Source organism: Rhinatrema bivittatum, chromosome 4, assembly GCF_901001135.1.
Source record: "Rhinatrema bivittatum chromosome 4, aRhiBiv1.1, whole genome shotgun sequence".
Taxonomy (NCBI): Eukaryota; Metazoa; Chordata; class Amphibia; order Gymnophiona; family Rhinatrematidae; genus Rhinatrema; species Rhinatrema bivittatum.
Window position 1 is genome coordinate 101,178,650 of NC_042618.1, and position 22,155 is coordinate 101,200,804.

Here is a 22,155-nt window from a genome sequence, read left to right on the forward strand (position 1 = left end):
TTAACCCATTATGTCCCAGTGTCCTATTTAGAGGACAGTCTCTCTCTCTCTTTAACCATTATATCCCAAATATTTTAAGGGGCCAATAGGCCCTGAGAATGCTGCCCCTCTCCAAAGTAGGGAAATCTTTCAGGGGTCTGCATAGATCCCCTGCTGCCTTTGCAGGTGGCCTGCAATAATAAAAATAAAACCAAAACATTTTTTTGGGATGACAGAAGCCAGTCCCCCAACACCTTCACCCAATCTAGCCTTAGGAGGCTGGGACCCGATCTCTCTCCCATGGCCTTCCACACAAGATCCCTGATTGTCCAGTGGACCCCCCCCCCCCACCTTATTTGTAAAATGTGCATTAGTGATCCAGTGGGGATCTGGAGCACCCCTGGGGCCCAGGTGGTGGCTATTTTCCAAAATGTCACTACCTTATCTTATCTTGGTCAGGTGGCCCTATTTTGGAAAATGGCTAATATCTGTGCTCAGAGTTTAGGAAATGCTCTGGGCCCTCACGGATGCACATTTTTCCAAGTAAGAGGGGTCTACTAGACCACCAGGAAACTTTGTCTGAGTGGGTGGCATAGGCTGGGGTGGTCCACTGGACCACAAATAACATTTTCTTCTTCTTCAAAAAAAAGGGAGGGTCCAGGTCTTGGGGGGGGGGGGGGGGGCAGGGGACATTTTTCAGTGAAGAGTTGGGGGTTGAAGGTGAAAGGCATGGCTTCAGTTTTGCGGAAATGGTGCTGCTTTTTCTTTTTTTTTTTTTTTTTAATTTCTTCAACTGCGGGTCACCTGCAGGGGTAGGATAAGGCAATCTTATGCAGATTCCTGGGGGTTTTTATATTGCGCTTGGGGGGTGGTAGCATTCTTGGGGCCAAGTGGCCCCTTTAAGGCTAGGCCACTTGCTCATCAGGATGTGTTAATGTACTGATATACCTGCAGGAAATTAGCTACAGCCTCTGAGTTGTAGCTAATTTCAATTCAAATAATGTGGTTTGCAAAATTTTTGGCAATCCACATTGGGTTAGCATAGTAATGTACAGATTAGCAAACATTTGCATGCTAATATGTTCATGTTAATACACATGGTGCTAGCACTCTGATAATGAGGTATTTGAAATACCTCATGTTATCCCCTTATTAAGCCATTTACAGTTTGAAAAAGGGCTTGTTGAATGAGGCCCATGGGTTGCAGGCTGACTTATCTACACTTTCCAGCAAAGGACACAAAGGAGTGACTTCCTGTAGGTAGTTCAACTTTATGGGTAATAGCTGGGAGACCTCCTCAGCTAGAATAGTGTAGTCAAGCAACTGGGTGGATCAAATGATCCTCATCTGCTGGCATTTACTATGTTGCTATGTATGCCTGTTAGGTCCTAAAAGAAAGAAGGCACTTAAATATATATACACACATGATTTTCTGGTTTCCTCCCATACGTTGCTTGTAGATTGACCAGAAAACAGACAATATCTGACTATCCCATACTCCAGTAAGCAAGAGTCTAACCTATGATAGTGTCATCCCACAAACAATTGTTTCTTATTTTAAGTTAGCATTTCTGTAACTACACTTGGAAATATTTTTCTGCTCTGCTTTTATATATTGACTACAGTAACTGTTCCATCCAGTTACAAGTTTAGTTGATCATACCTATTGTACCACTCCAGTTATTCAGGACTCTCTGGAGCAGACTGTGATGGAAAAATCAAAAATCCCAGGCTATGGTCATCAAAGACCAATTCAATCTGGCAAAGACTGTGGAACAGGTAAGTTGCCCTATACGATGTGTAGTATTGCTTTACCATATCTTTGCCATATATATATATATATATGTGAACAGAAAAAATATTCCTCCTAGGACAGACTTTTAATGTTTTAGGCTCTTAGGTAGGAAGCTGAAATCCAGAACCCCCAGAGTGGCATTCTCTGAAATGCTCCCTGTTCCACGCACAGGTCCCCAGAGGCAGGCAGAGCTCTGGAGTTTCAATGAGTGGATAAGACGATGGTGCAAGGAAGAGGGATTCAGTTTTGTAAGGATTTGGGGAGTCTTTCCCATAGGGCCGGGCTCCACCTTAACCAGGGTGGAACCAGGCTGCTGGCGCAAACCTTTTAAAAAGGAGAGAGCAGCTTTAATCTAGAGTAAAGGGGCAAGCTGTTGGTGCATGCTTTGGAGGGAGGTATCTTTGAAGGATACTAATGAAGCAGGAGAGTTAGGGCATACCAACAGAGGTTCCAATAAATACAAAAGTAGTCCATGTGCCTATAAGTAAAGTCTCCAAATTATCGCTGTTAAAAATAAAACACAGTTTGAAATGTCCGCATGCCAATGCCAGAAGTCTAAGTAGTAAGATGGGAGAGTTAGCGTATAGTAGTGAATGCCAGACTTAATTGGCATCTCAAAGACATGGAGGATAACCAATGGGATAGTGCCATACCAGGGTACAAATTATATTTCAATAAGAGGGAGGAGCAACTTGAGGAGGGGGGGGGGGGGGGCATTTGTTGTCCAGGATGGCATAGTCCAACAGGATAAAGATCCTGCAAGAGACTAAATGCACAATAGAATTTTTATGGGTAGGAATCCCATGTGTGTTGGAAGAGTATAGCAATAGGATATACTACCATCCACCTAGTGCAGTAATATTGGGAGACTTTACCCCAAAATTGACTAGATAAATGTAACATCAGGACATGCTAGAGAGAAGAGAGTTCCTGGATGGAATAAATGACAGCTTTATGGAGCAATTGGTTTAGGAACAGACAAGAAAAGAAGCTATTTTAGATCTAATTCTTAGTGGAGCACAGGATTTGGTGTGAGAGGTATCGGTGGTGGGGCTACTTGGCAATAGTGATCATAATATGATCATATTTGAATTAATTCCTGGAAGGGAAACAAGTAAATCCACAGATCTAGCATTGAACTTTTAAAAGGGAAACTTTGATAAAATGAGAAAAATAGCTGCACCTTCAGTTTTTTCTACAAACATTGTGTACAACAGGTGTGGACTTTTTTTTTTTTTAAACAAAGCGTTTAGAAGCGCAGTCCAGTTGTTTTCCAGGCATTAAGAAAAGTGGAAGGAAGGCCAAGAGATTGCTGGTATGGTTAAAAGGTGAGGGGAAAAGCAAGTTTGCTTACCGTAAACGGTGTTTCCGTAGATAGCAGGATGAATTAGCTATGCTGTCTGGGAAGTGTCGCAATCCCGAGTAGGCGGAGTTTCTCCTAGCTGATCACAGAATTTTCAACTCTGTGCGTCTGCGCGGTCGTGTTCCCGCGCGGTTCCCTCACCTCTTCAGTTTCTTTGTAGCCAAGTGAGAGGTAAGTCCAGAAGATGTCTGTCTCTTTGTGACTGTCTAGGGAGGAGGGAGGGAATGCATGGCTAATTCATTCTGCTATCTACGGAAACACCATTTATGGTAAGCAAACTTGCTTTTTCCTGTCGATAGCAGGGCTGAATTAGCCATGATGTCTGGGAGTCCCAAGCTCCCGGGTTGTGTCCTTGTATATTATTGCTTGTAGGTTTGGACATCAACCCTTGAAGTTGTAGACAGTCTCATGTTCTTTTTAGTGATAAGACTGCTGTGCCTAGTGCTGCATCAGAGGTCGTTTGCTGTTGGAGGCAATAATGCGATGTGAAGGTATGAATGGATGACCATGTTGCCGCTTTGCAGATATCAATTAAGGGAACTTTGTTCAAGTGGGCAACTGATGCTGCAGTGGCATGGATTTGTTGCGCCTGAGGCTTTGTGAGTAGTTTAATGGAACGTTTATTGTAGCAAAAAAGAATGCATTGTGATAACCAACTGGCTATGGTCCTTTTTGAGACTGGTTGTCCAGGATCATTCGGGTTAAAAGACAGGAACAGTTGAGAAGGTCTCAAAGTTGACTGAGTTCTTTTCTTATAGTAAGCCGACGCTCTCTTACAGTCAGTGTGTAAAAGTTTTTCATGCTCGTTATGTGGTTTGGGTATAAAAATAGATAGTTATGGTTTGGTTAAGATGAAAAAATGTTGCCATCTTAGGCAGAAAGGAAGGGTGAGGACGAAGTGTCACCTTGTCATGGTAGAATTCAAGATAAGGAGAGTAGTGAACCAAGGCTTGTAGTTCACTGACCCTCCTTGCAGAAGTAATGGCAATGAGAGAAACTGTTTTCCATGTCATATATTTGATGTGACTAGAGTCTAATGGTTCAAAAGGTGGAAGCATTAGTTGTTCCAGCACTACATTTAAATCCCCTGGAATTGGGGGTTTAGTCGCCGGTGGGCAAAGTCTGATCATTCCCTTCATGAATCTAGAAATCAACGGGTGGTTAGATATTGGAAGGTTATTAAAGGGTTCATGAAAAGCTGCTATAGCACTGATATGAACTCGTACCGAAGTGGTGGCTAATCCTGCGTCATAGAGTGTGTGCAGATATTGTAGTAATTGAGTGGCAGTGGATGAGAGAGGGTTTATGTTCTTTTGGAGTACACCAGTCCAAGTAGCACTGCCACTTTCCTTTGTAGTTGCGTCTGGTTGAAGGTTTATGTGACGCAATAAGAAACTCCTCTAGTTGAGAAGATAAACCTAAGGGAGTTAGTATTTGCCTTTCAATCTCCATGCTGTGAGATGAAGTGATTGATTCATGGGGTGAAGTAATGAGCCCCCTTCCTGTGTCAGAAGATGTGGAAGGTTTTGTAGCGTTATCGGTGGATGAATGGAAAGTTTCACGAGATACGCATACCAGGACTGTCTCTGCCACGCCAGGGCTATTAAAATCATGTCTGATACGTCTTGGATGCATTTCTGAATCGTTCGAGATATGAGTGGAATGGGTGGATAGGCGTACATCAAGCCTGGCGTCCATGGAATGAGAGAGGCATCTGGAGTAATCCTTTGACCAAAAGGTTTGGACTTGTCTGTGTTTCCGTGGCAAAGAGGTCTATGCTGGGAAACCCCACTGTTTGAAGATATTTTGTGCTACCTCTGGATTCAAGGTTCATTCGTGTGGATGAAAAATGCGACTGAGACAATCTGCTGTTATATTGTCCAGACCTGGAAGATAAGTTGCTTGAATTGATACTTGGGCTTTGACTGTCCAATGTAGAATTCGTGTTGCTTCCTGGCATAGAGTCCAGGAACCGGACCCTCCTTCCTTGTTTATGTAAAACATGGCTACCTGGTTGTCTGTATATACCATGAGGCTTGATCCCTTTATCTGATCCGAGAACGTTTGAAGTGCCATCCAAATGGCTCTTAGTTCCAGGAGATTGATCTGGTATGTAGATTCCTGAGGAGTCCACAGACCTTGAGTTTTCAGTTCGCCCAAATGTGCTCCCCAACCCTTGTTGGAGGCATCCTTGGTCAGAGTTATCTGGTGAGGTGGTAAACGGAATGGAGCTCTCAAGGCAAGGTTCTTGGGAAGGAGCCACCATCGAATGTCCTCTTTCATTGCGTTTGTAATTTGAATTCTGGTGCTGAGTGGCTGTATGAACTGAGACCACTGAGTCTTTAAACCCTATTGTAAGCGGCGCATGTGAAGACTGGTGTGAGGAACCACATAGATTGCTGCCGCCATATGACCCAGAAGTTGTAGAACCTGGCATGCAGATTTCCGTTTTTTGTGAAATACAATCATTGGCACACAGTCTGTTCTGCATCCTGTCTTGAGGAAGGTACGCTCTCTGTTCCACCGTATTTATGAGAGCGCCTATGAGTCGGTTGTAGGTGAGACTTCTCGAAATTGATAAGAAATCCCAACCTCTGAAGGCATTCGATCGTGCGTAATGTATGATCTCTCAGTGTAAACTGATCCGATGCTACTATCAACCAGTCGTCCAGATAAGGAAATATTTGGATCGAAAGTTTCCTGAGATGAACCACCACCACTGCTAGACATTTGGTGAATACTCTTGGGGCTGAAGATAGGCCAAATGGGAGAACCTGGTATTGGTAATGTATATCCCAAACTTGGAAACAAAAGTAATGCCAAGAAGACGGGTGAATTGGTATATGGGAATATGCATCCTTCAGGTTGATGGAACATAGCCAATCGTTGTGCTAAATCAGCGGTAGGATATTTTTCAGAGAAGTCATTTTGAATTTCTCTCTCTGTATGTGTGTGTTTGAGTAGTCTGAGATCTAGAATGGGTCGCAGGCCCGCACCCCCCCCCCCCCCCCCAACTTCTTTGGAATGAGGAAATATTGGGAACAAAAACCTTGGTGGTGATGATTAAGAGGGATGATATGTATAGATTGTTGACCTGAAGGTTGTGCAGTTCCACTGTGAGGGATGTGGAGTGAATTGTATCATCCTCTTTGGAGGAATATGAGGAAGAGAAGGAGTGGATTGAAAATTTAGAGAGTAACCGTTTTTGATAATGTTGAGTACCCACTGATCTGAAGTGATGGATTCCCAATTGTGGAGAAAAAATTGAAGGTGTCCTCCTATGAATACCGGTTGTGGTGGTGGTGGTGGTGGCTGTATCAATTTCAAAAAGAGGAGGCTGGTTTTTGTTGAGGGGCCGGCGTTTGCTTTACTTGTCTTTATCTGGCACGACCCCTAGAACTCTGCGGAGCTGTATTTCGTGGAGGGAGATACGGCTGAGGCCTGTACTGCGAATAAGGCCTATTGTAGGGTCTGGAGTAATACCGGCGATGGTAAGGATAAAATTGATGTTGTAATTTTTGAGACTCTGCAGGAGTGGTGAGAGATAGTACAGCTGTGCTTTGTTCCTTCAAATGGGAGATTATCTCCAAAGAGATTGTCACCCATACATGGGATGTCGGCTAACTTCTCATGGACATAAGTCCGAATTGCGCTGGCTCTGAGCCAAGCCATACGGCTGGCCACTATAGCTGAAGCAGTCGTTCTTGCTGAAGACTCAAAAGATCCGTAAATAGAGCGCCGTAAATACCAGAGTCCTCCTTCCATATCTAAAAAAGATTGGTGGGGGTGTGTTGTCCTCCAAAAGACACAGTGGACGCAGTTTTTGGAGTGATTCGAAAAGGTACGACATAGTGTCAAACTGATGCTGTATCCTGTTGGTGTAATCAATAAACAAAAAATTCTGCTACTTAATGGCTCTTATGTTATATTTATATATAGAGGGTATGGATGACCATCATAAGTGTCTAGTCACTGGCTCATGAGTAAAGCCTATAATGACACTGAGACCTGGTGTATGTAGTGCAGCAGGCTAAGGATTATTTGATAAAGCCTTAAAGCATAATATCCAGTTTAATCATTGGTCATTCCTCACCACAGTCTTTGTGTAGGCTCAAGATCACATAACTATAATGAGCATAAGATAAGTGCACTCTAAATAGTGTTTAGTGCACTTATCTGGGTTCTGAAGGTAATCCTCCAACTCTGCAGGGTTTCGGAGTGTAACACTCCTTCAGGGAGCTTTCATAAGCCTGTATTGTATTGGAAAAAATCAGATCCTGTAAATGCTTCAAAAAGTTAGCAATGAAATTCTGGCTAAATATCGGAGGGACACTCATTAACTCTTAAAGAATGGTCTGTCAGACCGTCTTTGACGCGGCAACCACAACCACAGCGGAGGCTATGCTGTTGCAAGCACGTAAGAGACACTTAGTTTTTCTGAATTAGGTAGTTTTCTTCCAGGGACCTGTGCATCATTTTAAAAAGGACATTTTATTAGCTTGCAGTTTAATTTGTTTTCACTGTTGTTGCTTTCAGCGATATTTAACAAATGCAAATAGCTATGAGTCTCGCAAACCATTCTTTAAGAGTTAATGAGTGTCCCTCCGACATTTAGCCAGAATTTCATTGCTAACTTTTTGAAGCATTTGCAGGCTCTGACTTTTTCCCAATACAATACAGGCTTATGAAAGCTCAAGTTATCTATTCAAGACATCCTGAAGCTCCCTGAAGGAGGAGTGTTACACTCCAAAACCCTGCAGAGTTGGAGGATTACCTTCAGGACCCAGATAAGTGCACTAAACACTATTTAGAGTGCACTTATCTTATGCTCATTATAGTTATGTGATCTTGAGCCTACACAAAGACTGTGGTGAGGAATGACCAATGATTAAACTGGATATTGTGCTTTAAGGCTTTATCAAATAATCCTTAGCCTGCTGCACTACATATACCAGGTCTCAATGTCATTATAGGCTTTACTCATGAGCCAGTGACTAGACACTTATGATGGTCATCCATACCCTCTATATATAAATATAACATTATAAGAGCCATTAAGTAGCAGAATTTTTTGTCTATTGATTGTTTCAAAGTTTCTGCTTCACACAGGGGTTTATGCACTCGTATCCTGTTGGTGAGCATGGAGGAGTGATATATCTTTTTTCCAAAATCATCTAGGCATTGATTTTTCTTTGCTTGGTGGTGTATTTGAATGCAACTTATTATGTTTTGCCTTGGACAAGGTTGATTCTACCACGATGGATTGGTGGGGAAGTTGGGCAGATTCGTAAATTGATGAATTACGCATCTTGTATTTGATGTCAATTTTCCTTGACAGGAAAAGAGGCTATTTTAGCCAAAAGATTTTCCTTCAAAAATTTGAAGATGGATCCATCTGAAGAAAATAGGAAAAAGCATGAGCATTGGCAACTTAAATGCAAAACATTGATAAGACAGGCTAAAAGATAATTTGAGAAGGTTGGCCATAGTAGCAAAAACTCATAATAAAAAACTTTTAAAAATATATCCAAAACAGGAAGTCTGCGAAGGAGTTGGACTGGTACATGATTGAGGGGTTAAAGGGGCACTTAGAGAAGATAAGGCCATTACAGAAAGACTAAATGAGTTCTTTTTTTTTTTTTTGTGTTTACTGAGGAAGATTGGTGAAATACCTGTTCCGGAGATGTTTTTCATAGGTGACAGTTCAGATGAACTGACCCAAATCATGGTAAACCTAGATGATATAGTAGGCCAGATTGACAAACTGAAGAGTAGTAGAGCACCTGGACCGGATGGTATACATCCCAGGGTCTGAAAGAACTCAAAATGAAATTTCAGACCTATTACAAGTACCTAGTAAGATATCATTAAAATTATCCGTTGTACCTGAAGACTGGAAGGTGGCCAATGTAATCCTGATATATAAAAAGGGCTCCAGAGTTTATATGGGAAACTATAGACCGGTGAGCATGACTTCAGTGCCAGGAAAAATCATGGAAACTATCATAAGGAATAAAATCACAACATATAGACATGATTTAATAATGGGACACAGCCAGCATGGATTTACCCAAGGGAAGTTTTGCCTCACAAATCTACAATTTCTTTTGAAGGGGTAAATAAGCATGTGGATGAAGGTGAACTGCTAGATGTAATATATTTGGATTTTCAGAAGGTGCTTGACAAACTCCCTCATGAGAGGCTTCTAAGAAAATAGTCATGGGATAGAAGATGTCCTTTTTGTGGATTGCAAATGGATTAAAAGGAAATAGAGTAGGATTAAATGGTCTGTTTTCACAGTGGGGAAAAAAGTAAACAGTGGAGTGCCTCAGGGATCTGTACTTGGACCGGTGCTTTTTAATATATTTGTAAATGATCTAGAAAGAAATACGATGAAAGGTGATCAGATTTGCAGATACAAAATTATTCAGATTAGTTAAATCATAAACAGATTGTGATAAATTGCAGGAGGACTTTATAAGACTGGAAGATTTTGTGTTCATATGGCAGATGACATATAATGTGGAGAAGTACAGGGTGATGCATATAGGAAAAAATAACCCATGTTGTAGTTACATAATGTTAGGTTCCATTTTAGGAGTTAACACCTAGGAAAAAGATCTTGGTGTCATAGTTGATATTACATTGAAATCGGCTGAGTTTGTTATGGTGGTCAAAGAAGCAAACAATGTTAGGAACTATTAGGAAGGGAATGCCAAATAAAATGTAGGATGTCATGCCTCTGTATCGCTCAGTGGTTAGACCACACCTTGAATATTGTGTGCAGTTTTGGTTGCCTCATCTTAAAAAAGTTAATTGCACTGGAGAAAGTACAGAGAAGGGCGAACAAAGTGATTAAGGGCATGGAATAGCTCCCCCATGAGGAAAGGCTGAAGAGGTTAGGGCTGTTCAGCTTGGAGAAGACACGGCTGAGGGGGCATATGATAAGATCTACCGTATTTTCCGGCGTATAAGACGACCCCCAACTTTTCCAGTTAAAATTTAGAGTTTGGGATATACTCGCCATATAAGACTATCCCTTTTGCCCAGCACCGGCCAATCGGGGAGCGAGGGAACAGAGAATGAACATTTTTACAGCATCTGGTGAGGGGAGGGAGTGACTTGAGCGAAGGCGCGCTGCCCGATTGCCGAAGCAAGCCCCTTTTGCCCAGCTTCGGCCAATCGGGGAGCGAGGGAGCGGAGAATGAACTTTTTTACAGCATCTGGGGGGAGTGACTCGAGGAACGAGGGCGCGGAGAATCAATTTCTACGGCGTCCGGAGGTGAGGGTGAGTGACTCGGGGAGCAAGAGCGCATTGGCCAATCGGGGAGCGAGGGCGCGGGGAATCCACCAGACGCTGTAAATTTGGATTACCGGCGCATAGGATGCACTCCTTATTTTTCACCTATTATTAGGGGGAAAAAGTGCATCATATACGCCCTATAAGACTACATCTGGCATATAAGACGACCCCCGACTTTTGAGAAGATTTTCAGGGGTTAAAAACTCGTCTTATACGCCAGAAAATACGGTACTAAATCAAGAAAGGACTACAACAGGTAAATGTGAAAGTTATTTACTATTTTGGGTAATACAAGGGTTAGGGGCACTCCATGAGGTTAGCAAGTAACACATTTAAAACAAATCATAGAAATGTTTCACTTAACGCACAATTAAGCTCTGGAATTCATTGCCAGTGCATGTGGTTAAGGCAGTTAGTGTAGCTAGGTTTAAAAAAGGTTTGATAAATTCCTAGAGAAATCCGTAAACTATTGGTGAATATCCACTGCTTTTTGTCGGCATTCATAGCATGGGATCTATTTAATGTTTGGGTACTTGGGGCTTGCATTGGCCACTTGGAGACAGAATATTGAGATGATGAACCCTTGATCTGACCCAGTATGGCATATCTTTCTTATCTACCCATGAATAATGTAAGTCTTCTGGTAACATCAATTCAGATTTCTTTTTAGAGTTCTATCTAGAAACATAGATTCAATGTTATTCTAGAGCCAATGTCTTCTTTACTCCTTGCTCTCCCCACCCCACAGAAACTCTAAACTGCAACAGACGTTTAGTATGTTCAAAGGTCCGTGATAAGAAAATGAAAGGGCATCTCTTAATAGGTCACTGGAAAAATGTTTTCTGGTTGCTTGTTGTATAGGTCCTGTGACTTCAAATTCACATCTGATCAGTTTAATTGTTAAAGCATTGCTATCCAATGTTACTCCCCTTTATTTAAATGAAAGGAATTATGTCAACTTCATTATTTAAAAAAGCAAAAAACCCTCAACTGTTTAATGCTTTCTCAGCACCCACTTTGTCTCCCCTGCAACAGGCTTGTTTATAATTTGCTACCAGAAGTCTTAACACACAAAATGGCTTAATTGCATTATTTGGTCAGCTTTTTTAATGTTTTCCACTGATGTGTTTAACAATTTCAGTTAGGTCCCACAGTTTTTTCTGTGTGTTTGTAAATCTTTTTGAATCATTTCTTGGTGGCTGCTAGCCTGGATCTGTTGAGACCAGTATTTGCCAACTATTCTATTTTGTAATGTGACTAAAAGGTGAATTTTAAAAGCCTGGCGGGCGCATCAGTTAGGGGATGTGGGCCGAAGTCAGGCCCGTGCGCACCCACCATATTTTAAAAGCTGCCCAGAAATGTGCATATCTCTTAAGTGCACATCTTGCGCAGATGCAAAATGGGGTGTGGTCTGGGCAGGGCATGGGCATTTTGGGGTGGAGCCCGAGAGATGTGCGCGCAGATACTTATGTGCCGAAGTCGCACCCGGGTCTAGTATTGCATGTTTATTTCTGCTTTGGGGGAGATATAAGCTTTTAAAACAAAAAAACAAAAAAAACTCTCCATATCTGAGAGGATTTAAGGGTCTAGGCTTACTGAGGAGAGTGAAGGCTATTAAACTAGGGGGTTTGGAGGCCCTAGCTCTTTCCTAGGCAAACTGGTAGAACCGGTGAAACTGGCATGGGCATGTGCCCCTTTTAAAATCCCCCGTTTTGCATGGTAGAAGTGGGATTTGCGTGCCCACTTAAAATTAGGTGCACATGCCTGGCCATGCAGGTTATTTTATAGCATACGCGCACCAGTTATAAAATGGCTGAGTCCCTGGGCTCACACCGATGCACGTGCCTGCGTACCAGTTTGAAAGTTACCGTCTGAATTGGGAATTCCTTTGGTGAAGCCTTGTTTGTGTTGCAATTTTTTTTTTTCTTAAACAGATACAAATTTGCCATGTCCCAAGAAAATCTGTCCATCCAAGCCAATTCTTCCCCTTTTTAACAAACACCCCAACATCAGTTTTGCAGTGAAGGATCCGACGAATGGAGTGTTCAAAGCGACCAGTCAAAGGTAAATGCACTCCTTCATCTGACCAGGATCCCTTCTAGTGAGGGGTCTTGCATTCATGCTCTGTGAACTGTATTGACTTCTAGCTGGTGAAGTTGTACTCTTTTTAATGTTTTATGTTTGTATATAAATGTGCTAATTTCAAACTGCTCTGTATCTTTTGAGCACCAGCTGGACAGTAGTCCCCCATGTGCTGTGTGTGTGCGCGCAGCAGATTGAATGAATGGCAGAACCTTTTTAAGCTCTGAGCAATGCTCTTGAAGCAGAGATATTGCCCAATCTCAACCAACTTCTCATGAGATATTAATGTATATCATATAATTTTGGGGATATTGGGGGGGGGGGGGGGGTTCCTGCTGTATGCAAATTTCTACATTTTTGGAGATTCATGGGTTTTGTTTAAACTGCTTTAGAAGCTAACTGGGGCATTAATGTGGGGTATTTGGTGTAAAAAGCAAAATGGAGAACATATTGGAAGCTTTGCATAATGGCTTCAAAGAGAAAAAATAAAAGCAGAAATTGGCAGGTTTTAACATATTCCAGAGTGCTGAACAAAAATATTCATTTAAAACTACTTACTGCAATGGTAATTTCATAACAGGCAGTGTTTGCTACTGTACCTCAAATTTTGTTCCCAGGCCAGCAGCCTATTATAGTTAAACTGATAAATTGTTAGCACTTTTCAATTCCTAGTCTAAAGCAGTTACAATAAAAATATGAAAATCATATACAAATTTACAGTACATTTCTAAATACATTCTTTAATTGGATAGCTGGGCTAAGCTTCTCCCGTGGCTGCTTTTTCCTCCTATTCTAGTTTATATACCTGGCTGGCAATACAATTTAGGAGTATTGGTTCTTACCTGCTAATTTTTGTTCCTGGAGTACCACAGATCAGTCCAGACAAGTGGGATGTACTCAAACCCCTCTATACTGGGTGGGAACTCAAAAAAAAAACAACCCATGCACAACACACTTCCCCCAAATGAAGGCTCTTCTGGTGCCTGCACATCCAGAGGTAATGTTTGGTAAAATTGTGACTTGAAGGCCATATCTCCGTCTGACAAATTTCCTGCAGAGAAACCAGTTGACACTCTGCCCAGGAGGTTGCCTCCACCCTAATAGAATGTGCCTGAAACCCCTCCGGAACTGATCAACACTTAGATATAGGCTGAAATTATTGCCTCCTTCAACCATCATGCAGTCATGCTCTTGGAAGCTTTATTTCCCTTCTTCGCTCCACCGAACAGGACAAAGAGATGATCTGATCTCCGAAAGGCATTCATCACCGTAAGATATCCCAAGAGAATTCACTGAACATCCAATAAGTGAAGCTCCTTCACAAGAGGAGTATCATTTAATTTCATCGTCTGGTTAAGATGAAATGAAGAAACTTGGGCTAAAAGGAAGGGACCATATGTAATGATACACCATCCTCTGAAAAGCATAGGAAGGGGAGTCTACATAGAGCTTAAAGCTCTGAAATCCTCCTAGCCAAGCAAATGGCTACCAAGAGGACTGACCTCAAGGTGAGATCCTTCAAAGAAGCCCTTCTAATCAGTTCAAAGGGAGGACCACAAAACTCAAAGGACCAGATTAAGGTTCCACGTTGGACACATTCTCCGGATCAGTGGATGTAGAAGCTTTGCTCCTTCAGAAAACACATGACATCCAGATGAGATGCCAATGGTCTCCCCTTCAGCTTAACTTGAAGACAAGCTAAGGCTACCACTTGTACTTGGCAGGAATTATAGGCCAGTCCCTTTGCTAACCCGCTTTGCAAAAAGGCTAAGACCTGAGGAAAATCTACGTGTAATGGTCGTGGCCCATTCTGCAAACACCATGACTCAAATACTCTCCTAACCCGGATATAAGCCAAAGACATGGAAAGCCTCCTCTCCTGAAATAAAGTTGTAATCACCGGCTCAGAGTATCCCTTCAAGCAAAATTGTTGCACTTCAAAAGCCAAGCTGCCAGCAAAAGCGATCCATCTGGACTGAAAAGATGGGTCCTTAATTCAACAGCCCATGCAGATGAGCAAACGAACGGGACCGTGTATGGCAAGATGAATCTGATCCGCAAACCACAGCCGATGCGGCCACTCTGGTGCCATAAGAATCATTCTGCCTGGATGATGCTTGATGCGACGCAATACTCAAGGGGGAACACAGAGGCGAAGCTTCTTCGGCCACTGTTAAACTAGAACATAAAAACATGCCACACTGGGTCAGACCAAGGGTCCATAAAGCCCAGCATCCTGTTTCCAACAGTGGCCAAACCTGGCAAGTACCCAAAAACTAAGTCTATTCCATGTTACTGTTGCTAGTAATAGCAGTGGCTATTTTCTAAGTCAGCTTAATTAATAGGTAATGGACTTCTCCTCCAAGAACTTATCCAATCTTTTTTTAAACATAGCTATACTAACTGCACTAACCACATCATCTGGCAACAAATTCCAGAGCTTAATTGTGCATTGAGTAAAAAAGAACTTTGTCCGATTTTAGTTTTAAATGTGCCACATGCTAACTTCATGGAGTGCCCCCTAGTCTTTCTATTATCTGAAAGAGTAAATAACCGATTCACATCTACCAGTTCTAGACCTCTCATGATTTTAAACATCTCTCATATCCCCCCTCAGCTGTCTCTTCTCCAAGCTGAAAAGTCCTAACCTCTTTAGTCTTTCCTCATAGGGGAGCTGTTCCATTCCCCTTATTTTGGTAGCCCTTCTCTGTACCTTCTCCATCGCAATTATATCTTTTTTGAAATGCGGCGACCAGAATTGTACATAGTATTCAAGGTGCGGTCTCACCATGGAGCGATACAGAGGCATTGACGTTTTCCGTTTTATTAACCATTCCATTTCTAATAATTCCCAACATTCTGTTTGCTTTTTTGACTGCCGCAGCACACTGAACCGACGATTTCAATGTGTTATCCACTATGACGCCTAGATCTTTCTTGGGTTTTAGCACCTAATATGGAACCTAACATTGTGTAACTATAGCATGGGTTATTTTTCCCTATATGCATCACCTTGCACTTATCCACATTAAATTTCATCTGCCATTTTGATGCCCAATTTTCCAGTCTTACAAGGTCTTCCTGCAATTTATCACAATCTACTTGTGATTTAACTAATCTGAACAGTTTTGTATCATCTGCAAATTTGATTATCTCACTCATCGTATTTCTTTCCAGATCATTTATAAATATATTGAAAAGTAGGGGTCCCAATACAGATCCCTGAGGCACTCCACTGCCCACTCCCTTCCACTGAGAAAATTGTCCATTTAATCCTACTCTCTGTTTCCTGTCTTTTAGCCAGTTTGCAATCCATGAAATGACATCACCACCTATCCCATGACTTTTTTTTTTTACTTTTTCCTAGAAGCCTCTCATGAGGAACTTTGTCAAACACCTTCTGAAAATCCAAGTATACTACATCTACTGGTTCACCTTTATCCACATGTTTATTAACTCCTTCAAAAAAGTGAAGCAGATTTGTGAGGCAAGATTTGCCTTGGGTAAAGCCATGCTGACGTTGTTCCATTAAACCATGTCTTTCTATATGTTCTGTGATCTTGATGTTTAGAACACTTTCCACTATTTTTCCTGGCACTGAAGTCAGGCTGACTGGTCTGTAGTTTCCCGGATCGCCCCTGGAGCCCTTTTTAAATATTTGGGGGTTACATTAGCTATCCTCCAGTCTTCAGATACAATGGATGATTTTAATGATAGGTTACAAATTTTTACTAATAGGTCTGAAATTTCATTTTTTAGTTCCTTCAGAACTTTGGGGTGTATACCATCCAGTCTATGTGATTTAGTACTCTTCAGTTTGTCAATCAGGTCTACCACATCTTCTAGGTTCACTGTGATTTGATTCAGTCCATCTGAATCATTGCCCATGAAAATCTCCTCCAGTACGGGTACCTCCCCAACATCTTCTTTAGTAAACACCGAAGCAAAGAAATCATTTAATCTTTCCGCGATGGCCTTATCTTCTCCAAGTGCCCCTTTAACCCCTCGATCATCTAACGGTCCAACTGACTCCCTCACAGGCTTTCTGCTTCGGATATATTTTTAAAAGTTTTTACTGTGAGTTTTTTTGCCTCTACGGCCAACTTCTTTTCAAATTCTCTCTTAGCCTGACTTATCAACATCTTATATTTAACTTGCCAACATTTATGTATTATCCTATTTTCTTCTGTTGGATCCTTCTTCCAATTTTTGAATGAAGATCTTTTGGCTAAAATAGCTTTTCACCTCCCTTTTTAACCATGCGGGTAATCGTTTTGCCTTCTTTCCACCTTTCTTAAAGTGGACAGATGCCGTATAGGCATCTGGACTGTGCTTCTAGAATGGTATTTAACAATGACCACCCCTCTTGCACATTTTTTACTTTTGTAGCTGCTCCTTTCAGTTTTTTCTAACAATTTTTCTCATTTTATCAGTTTCCCTTTTGAAAGTTTAGCACGAGAGCCGTGGATTTGCACACTGTTCCTTTTCCAGTCATTAATTCAAATTTGACCATATTTTGATCACTATTGCCAAGCGGCCCCACCACCGCGATGCCCTCAGAGCTGACTTCCCTCCAGTGGCTGTAAAACAGATGCACCTTTGTGTTTTCTCGAACTGCCATGAGGCCCAACTCTGGCCTGCCCCATCTGGCCTAAATAAGGGCAAAGGCCTCATATGACAACTCCCACTCTCCCCAGATCCAGCTGCTGTCTGCTGAGATGGTCCACTCCGGCCACATGAGATGCTGCTACATCTGCTAGATACTTCTCTGCCTTCTGAGCCAGCAGACAACTCTTCATTCTGCCTTGATTGATGTACGCCACTTTCACATTGTCCAAGAACACGCGTACTGTTTGTCCCTGAATAAGTGAAAGAGAGGCTTTGCAAACCACCCTCTTCTCCAACTAGTTGATTGACCACGCTGCCACTGCAGAAACCATATTTCTGGTGGAATTCCGGACCATGCCATATAGGGCATCTTCCACATAGGCCACTCCTGCCTCCAAGTGGGCTGCCTTGCACGCCCTCCCCGAATCCTTCTGTAATTTCCGCACCCAGCACAAGCAGGTGCTCTGCATTAAGCTTCCGCAGACCACCGCACGAAGGCTTAAAGCAGAGACCTCAAACAGTCTTTTCAACAGAATTTCCAGCTTTCGATCCTGGATATCCTTCAGAGTGGCTGAACCTGCCACCGGGATGGTCGACTGTCTTTTTTTTTTTTTTTTTGGTCACTGCTGACGCTGCCACATTTACTTTAGGAAGCTTTCAAAAACTCCAAGGTCTGCTCCAACAAGAGATTTAACTTAGCCATAGCCCTGGCTACCTTTAACACACGCCTTAGGAGATTCCCACTCCCAATCAACCAATTTCTTTCCTTTCTTTGGCAAAGGAAAAGCTGTAGGTCGCCCCTGTAGTCCATCCAAGACGGTTTACTCCCTCATTGTCAGAATCTTCCTGTGTGACCATAATCCCCAACTCTTCCAGCACCTGGGGAATTTGTGGCCACAGTTCCTCCTTACGGAACAATCTCCACACCCTAGGATTGTGGGCCCCCCCCCCCCCCCCTGCGACCGGGATGTCCTAAACATCATGCATGGTATTGGCTAATATGCTCACGAGGTCCTTGCCTGGATCACCCCTGGGACCATCTTCCCCTTCGTCCAACGTGCCATCTTCGTCACCAGAGGGACGACTCAGGCCGAGAAGCTGCAAAATTACTCCTGATCCCCTGTCTGCCCAGTCGCTTTCAGCCTTTTAGTCAAGTGTTTGTGTCTTCTGAGGGACGGAGCACTTAGCTCCTGTTTCCTTCTTAGCTAAATAGGCTTTATGAAGAAGCAGAGCAAAATCTGCAGAGAAGTCCTAGTTATGGGTGCTGATCCACTAGAAAAAGGGAGGGGGGGTGGGAGGGAGTCCCGTGGCACCTTTGCCAGAGGCCTGCTTTCTGACATTTGTAAAACAAGATGGCCACCACCTGCTCTGACCCGACCACCCCCTCCTCTGGGTCTCCTGAACCACACATGACAGAGTGGAGTGAACACCTGAGACCTCTACCTCATCAGAGGCACAATTGGGGCAAAACGAGGCTGCATTAAGATGTGAATGCCTCAAGTCACAGCCCAGACAATTTTTTGTGCTCAGCGGGAGGTGCCATGAAGTCACGGTTGGTGCCAAAAATAACTCCTGCTGTGATTGTTACACCCAGGAGCCCCAGGTCTGGGACCACCCTAGCACAGCATCATAACCCACATTTTTGGTGCCACTGTTAGTTTGTGGTGGTCCCAGGTCTGGAACTCCTGGCTGCAGAAGTCTTGGAGTTATACTTCCCCAGGGTGGACTGCCACACTTGGTAACATGCACCAAAGATTAGCACTAGTACCAGAAATGAGACGTTCTTAATCCACCTCTGATCCAAGAGTTAAATTTCCAAGGTTAAAATGAGTTAAGCCTTGAGCTTTAGTGCTCCTACCTGTGTTGAGGAATAGTAGCAAATATCTTAGTTTGGGATTTACATAAAGGTGCTCCTAATTTGTGCATACATTTATGTGCTAAAATCCATTGACATGCACAAGTGGGAGCAACATGCGTTCAGTCTAGCGTAGCTTATTTCGGCCTCCAAGTGAATTAATGAACTGCTACTCCTTCATGCATTTATTTTATTTATACTCCGCTTTTCAGGTGCTTCAAAGCGGATTACATTCAAGTAGTGGAGGTATTTCCCTGTCCCAGTGGGCTCACAATTAAGTTGATACTTGAGACAATGGAGGGTGAAGTGACTTGCCCAAGGGATTTGATCCCTGGTTTGCAGCCTGCTGCTACATGTTCGATAGATCTAAATCTTTAGTCATGAATCTAAAGAAATTGTCCTTTCCATCCATGCAGAGAGAGAACTTCAGTTCTTCTACTTTCAGGCATGCCAGTTCCCACCAGTGGGTTATGTGCCCCCTCGCCAGGAGATGGAGTAAGAAACTGAAGACATGAATATATAGTCCTTCCCTGACAGCCTGCCAGTATTCTCTGTCTCCAGCAGATGGTGGATGTGTATCTCCCTATTAGGGATTGCCAGTTAAAAAAAAAACAAACCAAAAAACCCCCCACAAATAAAGGAGAAATAGAGAAAAACAGAAGATAGGCCAATTTTATATAGCACAGTTTGCTTCCTGAGAAGATAGTTAGGTTCTCAACTGAGGGAGGGACCTTAGTCCGGTGGACTTTATATAAAAAAAAATAAAAAAAAAAATAGTGGTCAGAGAAGCTTGACAGTGAAGGCTCTCCCTCTCCCATTGTAGTCAGGAACCTGTTCCTGCTCTCGGCCAGGGAGAGCTGAGCTCAGGTAAGTTTTCATTAAAAGAAAATAAGAGTTAGGCTACTTCCTACTGGCTCCTTCTTGGCATTCGATGTCTCCTATTCGCGTCTCTGGAGTTTTGTGAGGTGTGGAGGCATCTCAGGCACGGCAGGCTGAGCAGCCTTTTGGCTAGGCCTCGCTCAGGTTTCCTTCCTGGGCCACATGGTAGGCCGCAGCAGTTCCTTCATGCGTTTTTGTGTGTGACATCTGCATGTGTCTGTGAACCTTCTTGTGTGTCTAAATCTGCGTCCCCTGTTGTGTGCGTATGTTCAGTGTGTAGTTGAGCACGTCACTGAGCATGTTTTGTGCACATGTACCTGTGCATCTTCTGAACATGTATTTCAGCATGTTTTTTGTGTTTTGCTATGCACATAACTGTGTGTGTAGTTAAGCGCATACCTGCTGCTGCTATCTGTGTAGTGAGCTCATGTTAACCATGGTGCTGGTGCCAAAAGTCAAAGTGCTGGGCTATTTATGCTGCATGCCACAAGGGTGGCATGGCATAAGGGTGATACAGCAAGCCTGTATCAGCGCTGCCTGGATGCTCAGAGATTTTGCCAGTGATGGTCCATCCCCTCGATCTGAGGGGAGTGGGTCCAAGGGTGACACAAGGGTGTCCCCTTCTTTGATTGATCTGCTGGCTGTCATCTTCAGGGGAAACTTGTGCTCAGGGATGGCATGGGGTGAAGCAACATCTACTAAGCATTTCTGCCTTATATTGCCAAAAAGGTCAGTGTCAGAGCTGGCGTTCTCAACCAGAAGAACTTTAGACTCTGAGTGGGAGCAAGCGGATGAAGCTTTTCAGCTTATTGTGGAGTGCTGGGGCTGTCCTTTTCTAGACTTATTGGCAATCTCAGGCAACATGAAAGTTCCATTGTTTTTCAGTTGTGAACGTGACCCGAAAACACTGGGCATCGATGCTATCATTCGGATGTGGCTTATGGGCAGCCTGCTGTATGTCTTCCCACCCTAGACAGTATTATTCGGAAGATTGCAAGTCAAACTGACACTGTCCTTTTAGTGGCTCCTGGTTACCCTGGAGGCCATGGTATGCTGATCTGTAGAGACTGCTGATAGGCAATCCCCTCAGGATACTGCCTCTGAAAGATCTGTTGCAGTAGGGATCCATTCTGCATGATCTGGGTTGGGTTTTTCCAGTGAATAATGGTGGGCTTATATTGGGGCAGTACTATATATCTGTGACATCAGCTTCTAACTCTGTCTCCATCTGTTGGCAGAGGTGCATAACCCACTTGTGGGGACTGGCCTGCCCTCATTAGAGGAAATTATCAGGTAAGTAGTAATCTCTCCTTTTGGGCCAGCTCAGTGGCTGTACTGTGCATTACTATATGGAGGACCTGGGTTAGATTCTTGGGCTGGGTTAGTCATCTAGGGCTGGGGATGCCTGTGGGGAAGGAGGGGGGAGGAAATGCAGAGTCTCCTTGCACAATAGTGATAGATGCTGGATTCAAGGCTCCAGAAGAAATCCTGGTACATGGTTCCCAGTTGAAGACTGTCGGTCCCATAAAGGAACTAAGGTAAGTTGGGAGGTATAAAATGGAAAAAAAAAACCTGAGCAGTTGCAAATGAAGGCTCAAGGTATCAAGTTCCAGTCCTGATTCTGATTTTGCTGGAGAAAACAGCAAAGTTTAAAAAATGACGTTTTGATTCATGTTACTCCTTACTTCAGAGATCTAGATGACATCCAGTGTATACTGTATGCCAACATCTGGAATCTGCATTAGTGTTTCTGAGGCCTTTCTCTGTTTAAGAGCATTTGCACGGCATTCTTGTTTACTGTTTTTTCTTATCCTATATCTAATTGCCTTCTTTTTAACTAATAGGCCTGCCCTTGCTTCCAAGAGGACACCATGCAGAGGGTGAGTTATGTGGGATCTGGAGGTCTGTAGTCTGAATGCCACTTCTCATAAGGTGATGGTATTCCATGCAATGGGTCTGGGTATCTTGCTGCCCACTGTACTGGTCTCTCAAATCCCAAATGAGAATGTAAAACCATGTGAAGCATGAATGTGCTGTGAATACAGCTGTGAGTGGGATTAGGAGATAGGCATCTGGATTAGAATTGTTACATTTGGGATTATTGCTTACTATTTCAGTTTTTCTCACTTTGCTTTTCCCATCCGTCGCTGCAGTTTGTTGCTACATAAATAGATTCCATTTCGGATGTCTCTGCACTTAGTTTCAAGCTGTTTGTGTTCCAGTTTGTATGAAAATCTATATTGTACGTAGAAACACTTCTGTTGTTTTTCATCACAAAGTACAGGAACAGG

The 22,155-nt window shown here is 43.0% G+C and overlaps 1 protein-coding gene across 6 annotated transcripts in view; it reads left to right on the forward strand.

The window, feature by feature from the left end:
• LOC115090003 overlaps positions 1-22,155 on the forward strand; it is a 74,338-nt gene that overhangs the window by 10,508 nt on the left and 41,675 nt on the right. For 3 of the 6 annotated variants that reach the window (XM_029598533.1, XM_029598534.1, XM_029598535.1), the window contains exons 3-5: positions 1,660-1,758; positions 12,375-12,504; positions 21,709-21,744. In XM_029598533.1, coding sequence (XP_029454393.1) covers positions 1,660-1,758; positions 12,375-12,504; positions 21,709-21,744 — 265 coding nt within the window. The remainder of the gene's footprint in view (positions 1-1,659; positions 1,759-12,374; positions 12,505-21,708; positions 21,745-22,155) is intronic. The other 3 variants (XM_029598536.1, XM_029598537.1, XM_029598538.1) reach the window with 1 other exon arrangement.